Below are 23,363 nucleotides of genomic sequence, written 5' to 3'. Positions count from 1 at the left end.
TTATAATGTTATAGCACTTAGATGAGAGTAATTACTTTACATTAGTACTGATATTAGGTAATTAAACTTAAGTTTAAACTGACGAGACGATGTTTTGGCTGACAGGGTCGAGGTGGTCTGGGCTCAATCTTCATCTGGGCGAGCGGCAACGGCGGCCGCGCTCAGGACAACTGCAACTGCGATGGCTACACTAACGCCATCTGGACGCTGAGCATCTCGTCTGCTACAGGTGGGTGGTGCAGGTCAGCTTACAGGACCGCGGGCCGTACTATCATAAGTCGGTCTACTTGTGACCTGTGGATTTAAAGTTTGCGCGCATGTAGTAATAAAGTTGAGGCCTTTAGAATTTAAGTTGTACACGTATATTGAATTAAAATTGTTTACTTGTATCGAATTAAAGTTAATCACATATTTTGAATTAACGTTGATCATGTCCGAGGTTGGGCTCAAGACATTGTACTCATTATATTAAGCTCTACCTGAGGATCGGGTTTCGTTGACTAAGATAGTGAGGGATAAGTAAGACACATAAGTCCAGATAACGTATCTTGTATACGGGGTGGTAATACATTACGATACAGAAGAATAAGCTACGGCATCGACCGTAAGGTCGAAGAACTCTACCGACACGCTACATCGCGGAGTGCTCATCAGCTACTGGGGGCTTTGCTTAAGGTTGCTAGCCCTTTTATAAGCTTCGCTTCCGCCCACTACTGAGGTCTTGATCGCGTGATCTATCACGTGTCTATCAGATGTTGACTCGTCCTCAATCTCAATCAGGTCAAGTGAATTGACACCGGACAATCACGTATATTGAATTAACGTTGATCTCGTATATTGAATTAAAGTTGATCACGTATATTAAATTAACATTGATCACGTATATTGAATTAGCGTTGCGACCTGTAGAATTAAACTTGATCACGGATCTTGAATTAAAATTAATCTCGTATTTTGAATTAACGTTGATGACGTATGTTGAATTAATCCCGTACATGCAGAGCGCGGCAACGTGCCGTGGTACAGCGAGGCGTGCAGCAGCACCCTAGCCACGACCTACAGCAGCGGCAGCACCAGCGAGCGCAAGATCATCACCACAGACCTGCACCACGAGTGCACCACGAGCCATACCGGCACCTCTGCGTCAGCTGTGTGGGACGTGTTAGTGACGTGTGGGACGTGTTAGTGACGTGTTAGTGACGTGTTGCTGACGTGTTAGTGACGTGTTGCTGACGTGTTAGTGACGTGTTAGTGACGTGTTGCTGACGTGTTGGTGACGTGTTAGTGACGTGTTAGTGACGTGTTGGTGACGTGTTAGTGACGTGTTAGTGACATGTTAGTGACGTGTTAGTGACGTGTTAGTGACGTGTTGCTGACGTGTTGCTGACGTGTTGGTGACGTGTTAGTGACGTGTTAGTGACGTGTTGGTGACGTGTTAGTAACGTGTTAGTGACGTGTTAGAGACGTGTTTGTGACGTGTTACTGCCGTGTTACTAACGTGTTAGTGACGTGTTAGTGAACTGTTACTGACGTGTTACTGCCGTGTCGCTGACGTGTTACGTGACGTATTGCTGTCGTGTTGCTGACGTCTCGCTCACGTGTTACTGACGTGTTGCTGACGTGTCTCTACTAACGCCACGTGTGCGTGACGTGTTACTGTGTTACTGACGTGTCTCTACTAACGCCACGTGTGCGTGCAGGTTAACAAGAACCTGACGTGGCGAGACATGCAGCACATCGTCGTGCGCACCGCGCGTCCTGAGAACCTCGAGACCAACGACTGGCAGACCAACGGCGTCGGCAGGAAGGTCTCGCACAGGTCAGGGTTTCGCACAGGTCAGGGTTTCGCACAGGTCAGGGTCTCGCACAGGTCAGGGTCTCGTGGTCAGGGTCTCGTACAGGTCAGGGTCTCGCACAGGTAAGGGTCTCGTACAGGTCAGAGTCTCGTGAAAAAGAATATGTTATTCATAAATTTTATTACTTCTCTGATTCAAGTGACCCTTTTTTTGTTATTCCGTAGGCATCATTTCTTGAAATGTTTTAGGCTTAGTCTTGCTTTATTTTATTTGAATCAGTGTTAGACATCAAACTATTCCCTTGACTTCATCAGTGTTGAACATCAAACTATTCAGTTGACTTCATCAGTGTTAGCTGAAGGCTCTGTCAGCATCAAAGAGCTGCTATTCTTTTCCTAACCCATCTTTCAAATGAAATATTTTCTAAAAGCTTCACTCTGCTTCTCATCCTTGGCAGCAAAAATGCCTGATAAAAATAGTTGATAAATCCCTGAACTCAGCAATAATTTCGCCCAGCGTATGTTTGTGAAGAAAATCTCCAGCGTATGTTCATTTCCCGCGTATTCATACGAAGCTTATCGCTCACATTATTAGACTGATTTTGCTGGGTACAAATTTAAGTTTAATTAAAGAAATTTAAGTTTAATTCTTTGGTTGATGTGCATTAGACGTGACGTTGGTGATGTGGTGACGTTGGTGATGTGCATTAGACGTGACGTTGGTGATGTGGTGACGTTGGTGATGTGCATTAGACGCGACGTTGGTGATGTGATGACGTTGGTGACGTTGGTGATGTAGTGATGTGATGACGATGATGACGTTGGTGATGTGGTGATGTGATGACGATGACGTTGGTGATGTGCGCAGGTTCGGCTACGGGATGATGGACGCGTACGCGATGGTGCAACTCGCGCGCTCCTGGCAGACGGTGACCCCTCAGCGCAGCTGCGAGGTGCGGGCCCCTCACGACGACAAGTGAGTGGCCCTCTTTCCTGCCCCTCATGCCCCTTTCATCCTGCCCCTCTCATCCTGCACCTCTCATCCTGCCCCTCTCATCCTGCACCTCTCATCCTGCCCCTCTCATCCTGCCCCTCTCATCCTGCACCTCTCATCCTGCCCCTCTCATCCTGCCCCTCTCATCCTGCCCCTCTCATCCTGCCCCTCTCATCCTGCCCCTCTCATCCTGCACCTCTCATCCTGCCCCTCTCATCCTGCACCTCTCATCCTGCCCCTCTCATCCTGCCCCTCTCATCCTTCTGCCCCTCTCATCCTTCTGCCCCTCTCATCCTCCTGCCCCTCTCATCCTCCTGCCCCTCGCACAGCCTACCCCTCTCTCAGCCTACCCCTCTCACAGCACCTCTTTTCAACCAATACATACTATCAGAAGGTGTTCAGGCTTATAGTTCTGGCAGGATATGTTTTATTTTCTATTAATTTCCACAAGAACTCAGGCCATGTTAGATCTAAACCAATAACCATCGCCTCTCACTGTCATTCTATCTTCACCCTCTATTCCCTCCACACTCTTCACCCAGTGTCCCACTAGCTCCCCTCACTCCCCTCACAGACTCGTCCCTCACAAGAGCGTGGTGTCCCTCACACTGGAAGTGTCCCAGTGTCCCTAACTCCTCTCACTCCCCTCACAGACTCGTCCCTCACAAGAGCGTCGTGTCCCTCACACTGGAAGTGTCCCAGTGTCCCTAACTCCCCTCACTCCCCTCACAGACTCGTCCCTCACAAGAGCGTCGTGTCCCTCACACTGGAAGCGTCCCAGTGTCCCTCTAACTCCCCTCACTCCCCTCGCAGACTCGTCCCTCACAAGAGCGTCGTGTCCCTAACTCCCCTCGCTCCCCTCACAGACTGGTCCCTCACAAGAGCGTGGTGTCCCTCACCCTTGAGGTGTCCCAGTGTCCCTCTAACTCCCCTCACTCCCCTCACAGACTCGTCCCTCACAAGAGCGTCGTGTCCCTGACCCTTGAGGTGTCCCAGTGTCCCGGAGTAGAGGAGCTGGAGCACGTACAGGCGATGGTGTCCCTGTCGTCTGACCGGCGTGGGGACCTGGAGATTTATTTAGTGTCCCCAGCGGGGACCCGCAGCACCTTGCTGGCCCAGCGGCCCCATGACAACAGCAGGGCCGGCTTCAGGGTATGTTATATCTCTTTATTTCAGTTATGTTATCATTTGTTATCATTGTTTTTTGGTTATGTTATCATTTGGTAATATTAATTCAGTTGTGGTATCATATTTTTATGTTATCGTTTGGTATCATTTTTTTTTGTTATGTTATCATTTGGTATCATTTTTTTGTTATGTTATCATTTGGTATAATTTTTTTTTGTTATCATTTGGTATCATTTTTTTTGTTATGTTATCATTTGGTATCATTTTTTGTTATGTTATCATTTGGTATATTTTTTTTGTTATGTTATCATTTGATATATTTTTTTTTTGTTATGTTATCAATAGGTAACATTTTGTTGGTTGTGGTATCATTTGGTAGCAATACTTTGGTTATGTTATCATGTGATATCATTTTTTTTATATTATCATTTGGTATCATTTGATTATGTTATCATTTGATATATTTTTTTGTTATACTATTATTTGGTATATATTTTTTTGGTTATGTTATCATTTGGTAGCATTACTTCAGTTGTGGTATCATTTGCTAGCATTTTTTTGGTTTTGTTATCATTTAGTATCAATTTTTTGATTATGTTATCATTTGGTATCGCCTCTTGCTACTATCTCATTATCAGGGAACTCATGACTGATTATTAATTTATTATTTTAATAATCTATTTATAACAATTTTATTATTTATCTTATTCTTGATGATATTAATGATATATTTATGTGCAGTCCTGGCCGTTCATGAGCGTGCACATGTGGGGGGAGAAGTAACCATCATCATTACTTGTACATCATTACTTAATACCATCATTACTTAATACCATCATCATTACTTAATACCATCATTACTTAATACCATCTTTACTTAATACCATCATTACTTAATACCATCATCATTACTTAATACCATCATTACTTAATACCATCATTACTTAATACCATCATCATTACTTAATACCATCATTACTTAATACCATCATTACTTGATACCGGCATTATTACTTCATACCATCATCATTACTTCATAACATCATTATTACGTTATTATTGATATTAATGACATTATTTATGTGCAGTCGTGGCCGTTCATGAGCGTGCACATGTGGGGGGAGGCGCCCCTGGGCGTGTGGAAGCTTGAGGTGCACAACAACGGACACTTCTTCTCTAATGGTACTAATGTCTTGCTAAATAATTAGTGATATACTTTACTAACTGATCTACCTCTGTACTTGTATAGAAATATCTCCTGTGTGATGTGGTGACACGTAAATCTATCCTGTGTGACATGTATACTTCCTCTCTAATGGTTAGCCTGCCTTGCTAAATACTTAATGATATACTTTACTTACTGATCTACCTCTGTATACTTGTATAGAAATATCTCCTGTGTGACGTGGTGATACGTAAATCTCTCATGTGTGACTTGTACATTTCTGCTGTGTGAAGTGTAAACGCGGTGCTGGCTCCTTTAAAAGCTATACTGCATTTACTGCTCTAGTTCTGTATGATATTTGTATAGAAATCTCACCTGTGTGATCTATAAATCCATCTCGTGTGACATGTATTTCCCTGCTGTGTGTAATGTAAACGCGGTGCTGGCTCCTTTAAAAGCTATACTGCATTTACTGCTTTAGCCCTGTATAATATTTGTATAGAAATCTCTCCCGTGTGAAGTGTTAATCTCTCTTGTGTGACATGGTGAGACGTAAATCTCTCCTGTGTGACTTGTAAATTTCTCCTGTGTGAAGTGTAAAAGCAGTGCTGGCTCCTTACAGATATACTTCATTTACTGCTCTAGCTCTGTATAATACTTGTATAGAAATTTCTCCTGAGTTATGTGTAAATCTCTCCTGTGTGGCAGTTAATACTCTGTGGTCAGAGCTAAATTGAGGCGTGTTCTCTGTATTAACCTCTATATTTAAATTAATTTGTTGCGTTAAAAGCTCTGTATAAAGAACCGTTGCTTGCCGTAGGAGTGCCCCTTTCACCGCCATCTTCATAAACTTGATAAACTTTATAAAAACTTGATAACATTTATAAACTTGATAATTTGATGAACTTGATAAACTTGATAAACTTCATTAACTTGGTAAATTTGATAAACTTGATAAACTTTATAAAAACTTGATAACATTTATAAACTTAATAATTTGATGAACTTGACGAACTTGATAAAATTTGATAAACTTCATAAACTTGGTAAATTTGATAAACTTTTGGATAGAGATTGTCGGCCATTGAGCCGTGATTCTTCCATGCATCATTCATCAAATCGTTCCTTATACCAAATATTTTATTTTGCCTTTTTGCTTTCTTTTATCAAGTCGTTTATTGTACCCAATCGTTTTTTTTTTGTTCAGATCTTTCTAGACAGTTTCTCGTTGCGTTCATTTGATTCACTTATTTTACACTTATTTCACGTGGCAATACTCAAATTAATAAAGGCTCTTTGTCGCATTCTTAAGTTTATTAAATTTACACTGCATTTTTGTTAATAATCGCGATCTTCTTTCATTGTCCGTCTGCTTAGGTCGTGTGTCGAGTAATTTGTGTATGTCGAAAGGTTATTTCATCGGTTCTGTGTGAAAAAAACTGTTTTTTTTTTTGTTCATTCAATTTCGAAAAACAATTTCATCGGTTCTGTGTGAAAAAAAAAACTTTTTTTTTTTTTGTTCATTCAATTTCGAAAAGTTATTTCATTGGTTCTGTGTGAAAAAAAACTGTTTTATTGTTCATACAATTTTGAAAGGTTATTTCATCGGTTCTGTGTGAAAAAGCTGTTTTATTGTTCATTCAATTTGAAAATAACTTGTTCTATCTTCCGATCTGTATATATGTGGAAGGATTATCAGTTATTTTCATCCGTAATTCCGTATTATGCATGTTCATTATTACGTTACGTCTTTCCCTATTGCCGAAATTTTGTAGTCAGAATTGAAGTCCCCGAATTGAACCGCTGTTGATTTGGAACAGTAAAGTGAGTAAAGTGACTCATATTAGCGTCAGACAGATAAGAAGATAAAGAAATTATTTCGCGGTCGATCATAAATACGAATTTTTGATCCGTATATCCACTTTTGTCAAAACCTGCTCCTGATTCTCTGGATTTCAGCCAAAATTTGAGATAGCCACCAGGTTCTTGCTTGTACACGGAGACAAATGTGGCGGTCAGTACAGCTTTTAAATAATATCTGTGACAAACTATCATGCTACTGGCCACGTCTAAAGGGCTACTGCAGAGGTACTTCCGTGGCAAGTAACACCTGTACTCATGGCCAGTAGCACGGTAAATAGTGGCAGTTATAGTATATTTAAATGTTTAACTCGCCGCCACTACTGTCCGCGTGTTCAAGCACTTTCCAGCCATTGCCGAAGGAATAGATGCAAGATTTTATCCCTCTCAATTGTTCGTTTGAACTTCATTTTAATTGTCAATAAGAGCTAGGTCAACCTTTTTTCTATTTTCAAATAATTTAACAAGCTTTAAACTCTAAACGAAACAACAATTGCCACAGAATTGGTTCATTTAAACCTCATTTTAACTGATAATAGGAGCTAGGTCAAGCTTACCTATATTTTCGAATAATTTAATAAGCTTTAAACTCTAAACGAAACGGCCATTGCCAAAGAATTGGGTGCATTATTCTATCCCCCTCATTGGTTCGTTTAAACCTCATTTTAATTGTCAACAGTAGCTAGGTCAAGCGTTCCTATATTTTTCGAATAACTTAGCAAGCTTTAAACTCTAAAAGAAATCCTAATTTGGGGTAAATTGCTTCTTTCGAACCTCATTTTAATGGTCAATAGTTGCTAGGTCAAGCTTACCAATATATTTCAAATAACTTAACAAGCTTTAAAAGTTTAAACTCTAAAATAAATCCTAATTTGGGGTAAATTTTGTGACCGTGTCTTGCAGAGCCTCCCTGGCTACCCTGGAACAACTTTGCTTCGCGTAGTAAGTCGTTGAATTCCTTGCCGTTGTTCAACATTTGCTTACTCACTCGTCTGGGGAACTGCTTGGTTCAACGGTCTAGATTCTAGACCGTGATTCTAGACCGGGATTCTGGATTCTAGACCTATCTAGATTCTAGACCGTGATTCTAGACCGTGATTCTGGATTCTAGACCTGTCTAGATGCTAGACCGTGATTCTAGATTCTAGGCCTGTCTAGATTCTAGACCGGTCTAGATTCTAAATCGTGATTCTTGATTCAAGACCGGTCTTGATTCTGGACCGGTCTACATTCTAGACCTGATTCTGGATTCTAGACCGGTCTAGATTCTAGACCGTGAGTCTAGATTCTAGACCGTGAGTCTAGATTCTAGACCGTGAGTCTAGATTCTAGACCGTGAGTCTAGATTCTAGACCGTGAGTCTAGATTCTAGACCGTGAGTCTAGATTCTAGACCGTGAGTCTAGATTCTAGACCGTGAGTCTAGATTCTAGACCGTGAGTCTAGATTCTAGACCGTGAGTCTAGATTCTAGACCGTGAGTCTAGATTCTAGACCGTGAGTCTAGATTCTAGACCGTGAGTCTAGATTCTAGACCGTGAGTCTAGATTCTAGACCGTGAGTCTAGATTCTAGACCGTGAGTCTAGATTCTAGACCGTGAGTCTAGATTCTAGACCGTGAGTCTAGATTCTAGACCGTGAGTCTAGATTCTAGACCGTGAGTCTAGATTCTAGACCGTGAGTCTAGATTCTAGACCGTGAGTCTAGATTCTAGACCGTGAGTCTAGATTCTAGACCGTGAGTCTAGATTCTAGACCGTGAGTCTAGATTCTAGACCGTGAGTCTAGATTCTAGACCGTGAGTCTAGATTCTAGACCGTGAGTCTAGATTCTAGACCGTGAGTCTAGATTCTAGACCGTGAGTCTAGATTCTAGACCGTGAGTCTNTGCCTCGCCTGTCCCTCTTTCATTAATAAACTTGTCTTTAATTAGTCCTCTAAATTGCACCTAGTTACCGCCCTCTACTATATCTCTATTTAGGCCTGTAATGTACACTTATAGTTAACGCTCTCTATCAACTATAAACTATATCTCTATTTAGGCCTATATTATGCACCTAGTTAGACTATCTTACAAAGAAGACGTCGCCAAATTATTTCTCACATCGTTTCAACATCTTAGTTCCCCGTTGATAACTCTTAACTCTAGCATAACTAAACTTAACATTTATTTTTTTATCGGAGCAATCTTAAAAAATAATTGACGCGTGTTCAAAAATAATGATTGATTCGTGTTAAAAAAAATTGAAAATAATTGCCACCACTCAGCTTATCAGTGTTGCTGCTGTGTTATCTACCCACCGGGCATCTGACGTTGAAATAACGTTGATTCAACGTTGTTATTTCAACGCCTAATCAACGTTTTTGTTTCAACTATATTGGCCTAAAATTGTGTTGCTATACGCCGGTTCTCCCTTGACTTGATACGCACTAACTGCTACTTAAGATACTAATTAAAATACTAATCAAGATACTCCCTCTATAATACTAATTAAGATACTAATTAAGATACTCCCTCTATCATACTAATTAAGATATTAAAATACTCCCTCTTTCATGCTAATTAAGATACTAATTAAGATTTGAGTGTAACGGGCCGCTCACACGCTGAGTGTAACGGGCCTCAGACACTTTTATCGTAACGGGCCACTAACCCGTCTCAGGTCTGACCATCCTCCGAGGCTGGTCTCTAATCCTGCATGGCTCTGCTAGCGTCGGCCTACGTCACGCTAAGTCATTCCGTCGTACATCTGAACGACAACAGCAACTGCAACAGCAACAGCTGCAACAACAGCAACAGCTGCAACAACAGCAGCAACAACAGCAACAACGCCAGTTCCCTGTGAAAATTTTCACGTACGTGGCACAAGACTCAACCGAAGAGACGAACGCGTACGGAAGAAACAGCATTGACACAGACGCGCGCTACGATGAAAACTTTCAGCGTATTTATGGTGGCGAGGATGACCGTATCAAGAGTGACGTGAGCAACGGCCACGACATGGGCAACGGTCACCACGACGTAGGCAACGGTTACGACGTAGGCAACGGTCACGACGCCATAAGCAACGGCCACGACGGAAAAAACGGCCACGACGACGTAAGCAACGGTTACGACGTAAGCAACGGTTACGACATGGGCAACGGCCACGACGGAAAAAACGGCCACGACGACGGAAACAACGGTCGTCACGACGGAAAAAACGGTTACGACGACGTAAGCAACGGTCACGACCACGGAAAAAACGGTCACGACGCCATAAGCAACGGTCACGACGCCATAAGCAACGGTTACGACGACGTAAGCAATGGCCACGACGTAAGCAACGGTTATCACGACGGAAGCAACGGTCGCGACCAGACAAGGAAAAGCTACGGTGAAGGACAAACGCAAAACGTGGCCACGAATAATCCTTCGCAACGCCTCCATCATCAGACATGGCAGACCGATGAACATGACCATACTTCCTCTTCTCCCTCATCTTCTCACGCCTCTTCTCACGCCTCTTCTCAGGCCTCTTCTAACCCATCAGGTGCACCGCTTATTCCTTCTCGCCATGCTTATGACGATGAAATAACGTTTAATCAACGTGATTTCAATGATGAAATAACGTTTAATCAACGTAAATTTAACGATGATTTAACATTTAATCAACGTAAATTTAACGATGAAAAAACGTTTAATCAACGTAAATTTAACGATGTTTCAACGTTTAATCTACATAAATTTAACGATGTTTCAACGTTTATTCAACGTAAATTCAACGATGAAACAACGTTTAATCAACGTAAATTCAGCGATGTTCCAACGTTTAATCAACGTAAATTCAACGATGAAACAACGTTTAATCAACGTAAATTTAACGATGTTTCAACGTTTAATCAACGTAAATTTAACGATGTTTCAACGTTTAATCAATGTAAATTTAACGATGTTTCAACGTTTGAGCAACGTAAATTTAACGGTGTTTCAACGTTTAATCAACGTAAATTCAACGATGCTTCAACGTTTAATCAACGTAAATTTAACGAAGTTTCTACGTTTAATCAACGTAAATCAAACGATGAAACAACGTTTAATAAACGTAAATTCAACGATGTTTCAACGTTTAAGCAACGTGAATTTAACGATGTTTAAACGTTTAATCAACGTAAATTTAACGAGGTTTCAACGTTTAATCAACGTAAATTCAACGATGTTTCAACGTTTAACCAACGTAAATTTAACGATGTTTCAGCGTTTATTCAACGTAAATTCAACGATGTTTTAACGTTTAATTGACGTGAATTTAACGATGTTTCAACGTCAGATGCCTAGAGGGATCTTTATTAACGTCTGTGTCTTGGTAATCCCACTCTGGGTTTTGAACTCTTGTGTAATCCGATGTACTAACATATTATTTATTTTGTTATTGGGCTTGCATATGCTTTCTTATACCTACAACGTCATAGCTATGTTGATACTTTTTTATTGTTAAATTTAAATTTATATTTATTTTTTGCTTCACACTCACTTAAACGGTTATTAATTGTAAATTTTTATCAAAGTATCTTTACTTGCATGTCGTTGTTAACTGTTGTTTGATTTGACGTAACTGTTTTATTGTTATGTAGAACGCGCAGTTCTTCTTGCTTGTAAAACTTGTTCTCGCCATCAAAGACAATAATTTAGACAATTCAATTCATAGTATATAAATAATATAAATACCAATGCTTAGCAATAATTAAACTTGTGTAGCTTCGTTTGATCGATAAAATTTCTCCTTGATCATTTCTAATGAGCACAATTCCACCCACGCAAGTTAACAAATGAAGCGAAAGAATGCGTGAGTTAAACCCTCTACCGCCTGACATGAGTAACCGGAACAATATTGTCACGCGCCTACTTCCCAAAAAGGATACGTTCTAGTGAGCGCAAAATGACTTGCACTGATGGTTGCCGCCACGTACGACAACTTTAAAATGTTCTCTGATGCGTACTAACGTCCTAAGGTTGATACACTCAATAGTTTACGTATTATTTAAGTTGAAACTTATGTTCCCGAAGAGTGACATACGGCGTTAGAGGGTTAAATTCAGTATGTATATTACGTGAATATTTTTTATAGCACGAGCACGTTAGTTTTCTTGCCTTATTTCTCGCTCTCAATTAGGCTGTAGATTAAGCTTTAATTGTTCAGTTGCAGGGATTGGATCTACTGGCCTTTATTTTCATATATACTACAGTTACTGCACACAATGACCAAAACTATTAACTCGCACCTAATTTTGTGTTGACGGTAACACTATTATGTTCTTTCTACGCCTATCAGTTATTTGGAATCGTTCTATTCTAAATCTATTTCTGAAAAATTTTTATTTCAAAGTAGAAGTCTCGGCCACGACCGGTGTAAGAATTCTATACAAACTCCACCTCCATTTATCTTTGAAATTAGAGTTCGTTGAACCTGAATACTACGATGGGTTGGGGCGGTGGACGGTTGACTGCAACCCTACTCTGTCATACGGTTGCAGGGTTGCCTGTAATAGTGCAACCCTGACTCTCAATTGTGATAGTGCAACACTGACTCTAAATGCACTTAAATAACATATTTAATGCTGACTCTTAATGCACATATATAACATATATAATACTGACTCTGAATGCACATATACAACATATATAATCCTAAGTCTAAATGCACATAATAATATATATAATCCTGATTCGCACTGATAACTCTGGCTTTTGTACATCCTAAGCTATAAGTTAAAGGTACTGGGGAAATGTTTATATATATGGTTTATTATAAATTTTCTCTATATTGACTGCTGACTGGCCGCATCAGCAGCTAGACAAAATACATTGTTTGCTCTTGAACATAAACTTCCCCGACATAGCCTCCCGATGTCGGGGCTAGACACGACCAGAGTGAGCGCGCGCTTGACTTGTTTACACGATCTCAGAAACGAGTCATGACTGTCCAAAGAGCGATGTACTTTTCGCAAATGTTATGGGTTATTTTAACCCATTTTGACCCGACTAAAGGCCTCAATTTTAACCCAGTTTGACCTGACCAAAGGCCTTAATTTTAACCCATTTTGACCTGACCAAAGGCTTCAATTTTAACCCAGTTTGACCTGACCAAAGGCCTCAATTTTAACTCAGCTTGACCTGACCAAAGGCTTCAATTTTAACCCAGTTTGACCTGACCAAAGGCCTCAATTTTAACCCAATTCGACCCGACTAAAGACCGCATAGTTCTACTACCTATGTTAATATTGACTCCACTCCTTATATGATGCCGTATATCAAGTGTTCTTCATCGATTCTATCCTCCCAATTTGTTTCATCGAATGTAATGAGAAGAAAATTATTGGTGTCTAAAGTTAGGAACTTTATGTGCTATGATTATAATTATCTTGTTCATACAGATTTTTTTATTACTTCAAATTGAAATGCATAATTCGTGTTTACGACTGCTTGTGTCTTCTGTACTCTATATATACATAATGCAATGTGTGTTTAATTATGTCTAAGTCTGTCATGCATATTATGAGCCTTTGATTATACATGCATCAGTTATTTCTTTCCAGATATGTTATATTTTTCCAAATATTTCATATGTATTCTGCAACAATAAGGCATGCTGTACCTCATATCCCCACTTTTCTCTTACCCTTCTTGTTTTCTTGCAAACCTTTATCTATTCATTTACATATTCCTTCTATATATTCATTTATTTCTTTGTATTTGTTTGCTTTTGTGCTGAAATTCGCTTCATGAAACATCCATCTGATATATCTATTGTCAACAGTGCCTATATCTACAGCGTTCTGCATGTGCTACAAGCATTACTTCATCACTCGAACTGTAATGCCTATTCTATTCTCACTCACATATAACATTCTTAAACTTCGTTCTCCCTGATAATACGGTAACTCCAGTCACTCACTCATCACATTAACTTCACTTAACATCTTTACTTTACACAGTTTACACCCAGTTTTTTATCATAACAATAATCTCAACTCTTTCTAGAGTTGAAAATTTCTAGACATTGCACGTATGATGTTTACTTTTTCCTGTGCTGCTAATACTGCTTCTGAGCTGGGGTTTTCTCGCGCCTCTCGCCTGGAAACTTATCTTCGCATGCTGCTATTTTTTTGACTTGCAATTACGCTTCCTTTTCTGTTTCAACATTGGAACCTTGATACCCATCTTTTTGTCGTCAGTTAATTCAGATAAATACTATTTTCCATATTCAATTGGAACCTTGATGCCCATCTATTCGTGATCAGTTAATTCAGATAAATACCATTTTCCGTATTCAGGAGTTCCGAGCTGAACCCTAAATGTACATGCGAAACGTTCTTATGTCGTACGCTCTGTACTGCCTATGCAATTGATCATGTCCCCCGAGGATAATACTTGTGGAATTATATCCTTCATTGACATATATTTTCGCCCTATTCTTTTAGTAGGGAATAAATTGTTATTTTCTTCTACCATTTCCTTATTCCGCTCTTTGAGCTTTTGGAAGAATAGGTCACTGTGAATGTAAATATTAAGATCCCTAATATATTCCTTAAAATTTATCTCCGTCATTTGGTTTGTCAGGCCTCATAAATTTCCTAGGTAAAGGCGGTCTAAAAAGGTCTGAAACTTATGGTTACATCGCCGGATTTCAAAGCTTCTCTTCTATGAAAATCGCTGTGATATTTTGTATAGATTCTATGTCTAATTATTTTATCAGATATCGACTGTCGACCGTTGGTTTGAGCGTTGTTATTCGCCAAACCTAATTCAATTTTATCTTGAATCAGTTTTGTCGATAAATTAAAAAATTATTTCCTATATATTTTAAAACATGGTTCAACTGTATCCAGTTAAGAAATTTCGTATTCTACAGGCAAGGTGGAGTTGCACGATTTCACCATCGTCCTCCATGGCACCAACTCGGAGTCTGGCAAGCCCTCGCCTAGTGGTTCATCCTCAAAAACACCTTCTCCTCACCTCTCTCACCAACAACTCCTATCTTCCGACCACCCCCTTTTCTCCAACTCCATTGACCCAAAGGACTCAAGCAACACTGAGCGACACGACGTTGATTTCTCGTCAGTTTCGTCGTCATCCTCGTCGCATTCTGGGCGAGCGGGCGAACCATCCACGCCGCTATTGGACGCGGATGTCTTTGGCCGGAGTTCAGCGTCGCGAGTGTCGGTGTCGCTGAGCACTCTCCTTATGACCGAAGGTCCTTCAGTCAAGAAGGCTGGTGTAGACGACAAACTTCTCGCCCATCCCAGCCTCCTCGACTGTCTCCATATGGACGCCAACACATCCTCTTGTTTAGGTTTGTGTTTATGTGTCCTGTTATTGCATTATATTGTGGCTGCGAGCAAGCATGTTAGCGGCTTTATTCATGACCATTCAACGCAAATTCCAAACCCCAAACCACGATTTACAGCTTCGCCTAACAGAGCGCAGCACGTCTCTAATACCTCGTCCTTAATATACGACGTGATGACGTTAGGCGACGAGCCTTCTAGTGCCTTCTTCTGGACATCAGATGGAAGCGTAAGATTAAGTAGAGCCTCTTCGAGAGGTGCGACTTGTACCAGTGCGTGTTGCTGCAGCCTCGCCAACACAATATGCGCGTGTAGGTAGTTGCTGCTCACTTGCCATGTCATGTGTACTTGTGTGGTGTGCTGTGTGTCATGTGTGTAGTCTGCATTGCGCTCTCTGTGTGCTCGGTAGCCTGAATTGCGCGCTCTGTAGCTGAATTTTGACATCAATATGACGTGCTGGTGTTTGAGTGTGTATGTTTGAGTGAGAGCTTGTATGTTTGAATGAGAGTTTGTATGTTTGAGTGAGAGTTTATATGTTTGAGTGAGAGTTTGTATGGTTGAATGAGAGTGTATGTTTGAGTTAGAGAAATGTGTATTTGTGTGAGCGCGAGTGTGTCTGTGCAACACTGTAAGTGTACTATTAAGCTCGTCAGGTGTTTTGGACGTATCAGTCCCAGGCCACACTGTAGCGCCAAGTGTGCATGGGTGTCCGTAGCTCTTAAGGTTGTAGCAATAAGGCGACTGTTGGCAGTCTTATTGTAGTCTTAGTTTTTAACTCTAGTTACGAAATGTAGGACTAGTGGCATGTAACGCGCGCACGCTCTGTGGTGTTCGGGTGTACGTACAATGGAAAATGTACACGTGTGCTCAAGTTTAGTACATTCTCCGCCTTGATGTGAGCGGAGTGAAAATTTTTAACGTTTATAACAAGTTCTTAATTTTATTTTTTTTTTCAAATTCATTCATGGAAGTTTTAATGTATGTTCTATAGTTATTTTACAGATGATCATTTTAGTTGCTTGACTTGTGATGTTGCCCTATTAAAGCAACACTCACGTCATCCATCATGCATCATTTCACAGTCCCATGTCTCTTTTTCGTAGAAGTTTCTCTGCGCCGAACTTGCCACTTTCTGTATCTGCTTACCATTAATATTTGTTTCATTTAATATATTTTCTCGCGGTCTTTTTTTTCTCTTGCATTCGCTCTTGTGTAGGCTTAACAGGATCTGAATACGTTATTTTCTTCCAGCGTAGATCTTACGTTGTAGTGACGCCGCTGAATAATAAGCGAGATAAACCACGATTCACAATCTCCACGTAATAATTCAAACATTATTCCCCATGCTTCCCGCATTCCAGCATCAAATGTTAATTCTTCGCAATGAATGTTAATTAATTCATTTAATTAACAATTTTAATGATGATATTATGATAAATATGAATATTATGAATGATAAATGTTAATTCTTCGTTGCCATCGGTTCCTAATATCTTCGTTTATCATCCTCCTCAGTCACAACTTTCGTACAGTTTAACAGTGGCGCCTTGGGCACAGTTAAACATTTACTTACATAATAATTATATTTACTAATATTATTTCTTTCTAGGCGCCAACCGTAGGAAGATCTTGAAATTATTTCACAGGAAGGTTAAACACTGCGAATCGTAATCTCTGCATGAATATCTATAACGAAAACTATGCTACCTCGTCCTACCTCCTTTATCATGTCTCGAATGATGGTTTCAGCTGTCATCATTCCCACGTAGTCTTCCGTGCTTCGTTCTCATCAACATTACCATTATGTTCGTGTTGACCACATAACCATTATAACAACATAACCAATACCATTCGTGTTGACGAACGATATGTACTTACACACAACTCTTGATGATACAACCTCACTAACTCTGATGAATGTTGAATGCTGAATGTGGAGAACATTCATCATTCGGATTAAACAGCGACATGATATGTGGATTCATTCATCATTCAGATGAATGTTTACGACTCCACATCACATCACTGTCTGTTCACGTTGATCACTTTGCAATTCTTTATCCTGACAAAAACAAGAGTTTTCTATCGTATTTCGATCATTTGTAATAATCCCTTTAGTTGCCGAAAAATTTCCTAAATTCGTATTTGTCGATCAAAATTCTTGCATCTGCTTTCTATTTCTCATTATTCACATTATTCGAAGCTTGATAAGTAAAGGAACCTCTAACAGAAAGCTTGTAATGCAAACCTATGGCCAATAGCTCGTGGCTTTTAACTATTTACAAATTGAAATGATGACGTGTAGAATATTCTCATTGTCTGCTTTACTCCTTTTTGAGAACTTAGAGGAGTTGACGCAGACTTAGTAGGTTTAGTAGTAGGTTCGCCTTAGTAGGTTTGTCATCGATAGAACTGAAGCCTTTATGCTGCTTAATCGAGGTTTGATGCAATTGAGGTTTTTTCCCATGTAACTTCATGAACCTAAACAAAAAATTTAGATAGACGAAGGTTTTCAAGCAAAGAACTCCGTTTTACACATGAAGTCAGGAGCTTATGTCAGCTGAGGCACGTTGTGATAACTTATTGCTTGATATCGCGTTGTTTCCTTACCGTCAATGATATATAAGTTGCCACATCCCAGTGAAAATTTACCGACGCGTCAGCTTCTGATTTGGATTACGAGAAGCTGGGGCGACTCTAAATTTTGTTGGGGATAGCAGCTACTGCATTTAACTCGCCGCTCGTCACTAAAAACCGTATAACTGCGGTCAGAACCACGAATATTATGGCTTGATCAACGTAATTACTGTTACGATCACGCTAGAAAGTTGCGGCTCGGTTTTGAATACAAATTAAAACTTTTCTTCTGAAGGCTGGCGACATAAGTGCTGTGGTGACTTTTTGGCATTGACAGTAGCTCTTACCTTGCAATAATTAAATACAACCATTAACATCGTTCAGCGCGGTGGTCAGTGTAAAGGTTTCACATATATCGGCGTGAATCCGCTCCTATAGACCAAAAAATTATAACTCAGTACTCACTGCTGTGAGTGACAGAGAGCGCATTTTCTCGTCCGTCCGTGAAGCCACGGACAGACAGACGGACATGACGAGCACAATAGCGCCTTTTTTCCATAAAGAAAAAATGCGCTAAAAAGCCACTCTTATGCTTGCAAGACCTGTATGTTTTTTCCTTCATTTGTTGTTTTTAAAAAGCCATACGTTAACGCTGCTACGAGTAAAAGAGCAGTGTAAGAGCATTACAAACGTATTTCTTTGCCTGATGCCTTTATGGCGCACCATAATCTCTACTCCTTCAATTCTTCAATACTCCGACGCGATTTATATTCATTTAACTCTCGTCAAAATCACCGCAAAATTGCCCATATTTATAACAATTGTAATGCTTCCAATTCATAACCAGTGCGTAATTTCTTATCTTTAACATTGTAACAGTTCATATTTCCGTCATAATCACCTCTAAATCGCCCATATTTATATCAATTGTAATGCTTCCTATCCATAACCAGTGCGTAAGTTCATATCCTTAACCATTGTAACGGTTCATTTTCATATCTTTTTTCATATTCATCACACATATTTGGGTTTACATGCATACCGGATTGCATACCGGTTTCATAGCGGTTGCATGGGTTAACATCCATGGCTGTTGTATGGGTTCTTATTTATCACAATTCTATTAGTTTACATTTATCACTTTTTTGGTTTCTATTTATCACTATGGTATTATTGCATATTTATCGCTATGATATTGTTACATATTTATCGCTATGATATTGTTACATATTTATCCCCTGTACTACCTATATTGATTAGTTACATTTATTATTTGAATGATTTTGTGTAACAAAAGTGCTCGTTACTAACGCTCATTATGGACGCGGTAACAAGGTGCATTGTTATCACTTGTGTTGATAAGCAGCGTTATTATCACTTGTGCTGATAAGCTGCCTTGTTATCACTTGTGCTGATAAGCAGCGTTATCAACACTCACGCCGAACCAATTTTACGATCTCATCTATATTTGCAAACACTAACAATTAACTTAATATGTCTTGATACTATTGCCCCTGGTGAAGATTGTCATATAGATTGCAATATCATCAAGATTGTTGGTAGTTGATTGGTAGATCGCTGTAAATTATGCGTAGAAGTAGATATGCCCAATAGTTGTTAGGTGCTTGTGTTATACCGGGGATTGCGTCAGGTCAACTACTCAAATACAGGTTGTTGAATTCACTGTCACTGATTCATACAGGTTGTTGAATTCACTTTCATCGGTGCAATATGTAATCACCTGTTCCATGTCACTGAGGAAATGGTTCCGCAAGCAATACTGTTAACAAGTTCCACTAAAATTTCTCTATTGCACCACTCAGCTAGAAATAAGTTATACATTTTTATGTGATAAAAGTTTATGAGTCTTACAATGATACAGAAGTGATCTAAAACTTCTACACGAGAGCTCAGCAAATACAGAAGAAAATGAGAGTTTTTTAATTCAAACGAGTGTTTAAGAAGAAAATGATAGTTTTTTTTAATGTAAACGAGTGTTTAGTGTAAAAATAACAAACTTTAACGACCACATCAGTCTAGACGTTAAATTATTGTTTGAATGCCCTGTATTATATGTAATGTGTTTGAATGCTCTGTTTTGTATTGTGTTGTGTGATAGCGTGGCTTAGCTGAATCTTATGTATTATATGTATTATTTTGTGGGATAGCGTGCCATGTGTGAATATTGTGTATGATATCAATTGTATTGTGTGATAGCGTGACAGGTGTGAATCTTGTGTATTATATGTATTGTTCTGTAGCGTGAAGTTTGAATCTTGTATTATATGTATTGTGCTGTGTGATAGCATGACAGGTGTGAATCTTGTGTACTATATGTATTTTGTTGTGTGATAGCGTGACGTTTGAATGCTGTGTATTATATGTATTTTGTTGTGTGATAGCGTGACGTTTGAATGCTCTGTATTATATGTATTGTGTTGTATGATAGCGTGGCATTGGCTGCTTCTAATATCCCTTATTTTATATTCTCCGCCAAACGCTGTAGTCTAAGTAATATTTAATTTAGCCTATAAACTGCGCATGAAGCTGTAAACTACTTACAAGTCATTCATTAATGTATATTATGAGTGCGCGTTGTTTAATGTACACTATTTAACACTTTCAATAGTGTACAATTGCCATTTGATCATTCGATGACATTATACCTGAAAACAGTTCTGTCGTCTTCCCAGACTCGAGTTGTTATCTCTCTATTCCCGAAATTCGTTATCAGAAGTGTCTGTTACAGCCGTAAATTACTTTAAGTTATTTATCCAGCTGTGAAAATGTCCCGTTTCAAGTGATATTGCGGCTAAATAACTTATTACTTCTCATAAATTCTACCGTTCCATTTACCCCTGTAATTTACATCTGTAATTTACATCTGTAATTTACATCTGTAATTTACATCTGTAATTTACATCTGTAATTTACATCTGTAATTCACATCTGTAATTTACATCTGTAATTTACATCTGTAATTTACATCTGTAATTTACATCTGTAATTTACATCTGTAATTTACATCTGTAATTTACATCTGTAATTTACCTCTGCAATTTACATCTGTAATTTACCTGTGTAATTTACATCTATAATTTACATCTGTAATTTACATCTGTAATTTACATCTGTAATTTACATCTGTAATTTACCTCTGTAATTTACCTCTGTAATTTACCTCTGTAACTTACATCTGTAATTTACCTCTGTAATTTACATCTGTAATTTACGTCTGTAATGTCATCATTGTCAAGAATTGATGATGTTGATAATGTTGTGCAACTGATGTTTGGTCGAGTGCTGTTAGAGGCTATCAAGCCTTGTGTGTTCTCGACATGATCTCTATGTATTATGTGATACTTGCCTTCTGCACATTAATATTGTGTAAGTACATTTCTTGTGAAGTTTGCCATGCATTATAAACAAGCGAGCGACCAAACTGTAAGACCGAGCACTTGGGTTCATTGAATAGCCCCCAACCAATGATAATCGGGACCCGAAGTACAGAAATAATCTAAGGTTTATTTCTGCTGCTAAGCATAAAGTGTAAACAATGTTCTTACCTTGTCATTACTTGCTCAGGTCGCAATACTACACTGTAAGAAAAAACGGTCTCACGGCCTGCCAGTGGCCGGCCGACACGTAAAAAGAAACACCGTATGACCGTTTTTATTCAAATTTTAAATTATAAACCCCTATAACATCTGAAAAACGGATAAACGGTTTATTTTCACGTGGTGGTCGGCCACTAAAACGCCAGTGAGACCGTTTTTTAAATATTTTTTCGTTTTTTTAATATTTTTTTTTATTAATATTTTGTGTAGGTACCGTTAAGTGGTCACCTCCACGACGGCTTTGTGGTTACCTCAAAAAAAAATCGTCTTGTTAATTTTTTCTTTAGAATCAATATGAGTTTATAGCTACGCTGGCTGAGGTCACCACCCTAATACTTAATATTAAATAAGTACACGAATTTAGTACAGTGTTTAGAATAAGCGCCAGATGATGTACAGTTTGTTGTTTAGAGACGGCGCTTTCCACCGACATCTTCCCCTCTCGTACCCTCTTTGTACATGCGCCTTTCCCTTACCACCATTTGCAAGTAAAGCCGTGTCTCTTATCTTGTTTCTTTGTTGCTCAATTGTTTCAACGATATATACTGTACACTGTTAGAAAAAAACGGCGAAAAAACGGTCTCACTGGCGTTCTAGTGGCCGGTCGCCCCGTGAAAATAAACTGTTTCGCCGTTTTTATCAGATGTTGTACGGATTTCTAGTGTTAAATTAGAATAAAAACGGCGACACGGTGTTTCTTTTCACGTGCCGACCGGCCGCTGAAACGCCGGTAATACCGTTAACGGTAATTATTCTAACAGTGTACGCTCATGCAGTGCACTATTTTGTAAGAGAAGCACAAAAATTCACTATCTTTCTGAAGCTCAATCCATCACTCGCACCGACCGAAATTTATTGTTGCGAAATTAATTGTTGTTATTTATTTATCAAGGCTACGAATGGGCCTACAGTTTAGCGTCTTGAATATTAACAAGTGTCTTAATGTATGCGTATTGAATTCAGATAAGCTCGAAGTCGTTGAACTGTTATTAAGAACTCTTAAGGAGCTATTTGGATATCCAACAACGACATCTAACGGTGCAATATGTCCATTTACATAATCATATATAAAGAAGAAAATTATTATCTAAATTTTCTGAAATGGGTTTTCAATAAAAAATCGTAAATCTTTTTCTCTTGAAATGAACTAAAGTGACCTAATAAATAGACTTGGATTATATGTGTTGAAATGGATCTTGTTAGTCGTGACAGGGTTGGGTTGTTGTTGAAGTTGTTCTCGTAGGACGGCGATGCATTCAGCCGAGTCGATTCTATAACATTCGGAGTTTATTCACAGACATTCATACGTTTATTCTGTGTGACCTATCCAACCGAGTCTATTGTATGACAGTCGGATTCTATTCATAGACATTCATGTCTATTCTGTATGACCTATTCAGCAGAGTCTATTCTTCGGTGGACCATAAGACTTTGTTCTCTGTCTCCGCATATTCCAAGTGTTATCATTTTCAGTTGCGTAATCCTTGCCTGACCATCTTTTGCTCAGTCTCCTTCATAATGATTTCCATTACCTTGCTGTAGTTTTATGTTTGATGATAGCTTTTCAAAAAAATTGTCATTATAATGTAAATTTATTGTCATATTAATTGCATTAAATTTAACTACAACTAAACAGATAACGATCTCTGACATTTCCTATTTAGCAGGTTCTAGAATTCTTTCGCTTGTTTCAACTTGTGTCCTCACATTCCAACTTGTGTCCTCACATTCCAACTTGTGTCCTCACATTCCAACTTGTGTCCTCACATTCCAACTTGTGTCCTCACATTCCAACTTGTGTCCTCACATTCCAACTTGTGTCCTCACATTCCAACTTGTGTCCTCACATTCCAACTTGTGTCCTCACATTCCAACTTGTGTCCTCACATTCCAACTTGTGTCC

The 23,363-nt window shown here is 39.2% G+C and overlaps 1 protein-coding gene across 1 annotated transcript in view; it reads left to right on the top strand.

The window, feature by feature from the left end:
* The window catches only part of LOC108671426 (furin-like protease 1, isoforms 1/1-X/2), a 69,711-nt gene that overhangs the window by 39,090 nt on the left and 7,258 nt on the right, over positions 1-23,363 (top strand). The window contains exons 7-15 of the mRNA XM_047882536.1: positions 106-229; positions 1,002-1,178; positions 1,690-1,819; positions 2,664-2,771; positions 3,737-3,941; positions 5,006-5,099; positions 9,602-9,731; positions 9,840-10,471; positions 14,831-15,271. Coding sequence (XP_047738492.1) covers positions 106-229; positions 1,002-1,178; positions 1,690-1,819; positions 2,664-2,771; positions 3,737-3,941; positions 5,006-5,099; positions 9,602-9,731; positions 9,840-10,471; positions 14,831-15,271 — 2,041 coding nt within the window. The remainder of the gene's footprint in view (positions 1-105; positions 230-1,001; positions 1,179-1,689; positions 1,820-2,663; positions 2,772-3,736; positions 3,942-5,005; positions 5,100-9,601; positions 9,732-9,839; positions 10,472-14,830; positions 15,272-23,363) is intronic.

The sequence above is a fragment of the Hyalella azteca genome, unplaced genomic scaffold (genome assembly GCF_000764305.2).
Source record: "Hyalella azteca isolate HAZT.00-mixed unplaced genomic scaffold, Hazt_2.0.2 contig10672, whole genome shotgun sequence".
Classification (NCBI taxonomy): domain Eukaryota; kingdom Metazoa; phylum Arthropoda; class Malacostraca; order Amphipoda; family Hyalellidae; genus Hyalella; species Hyalella azteca.
Note: the sequence above shows the minus strand (reverse complement) of the source record. Positions and strands in the feature narration are given on the sequence as shown.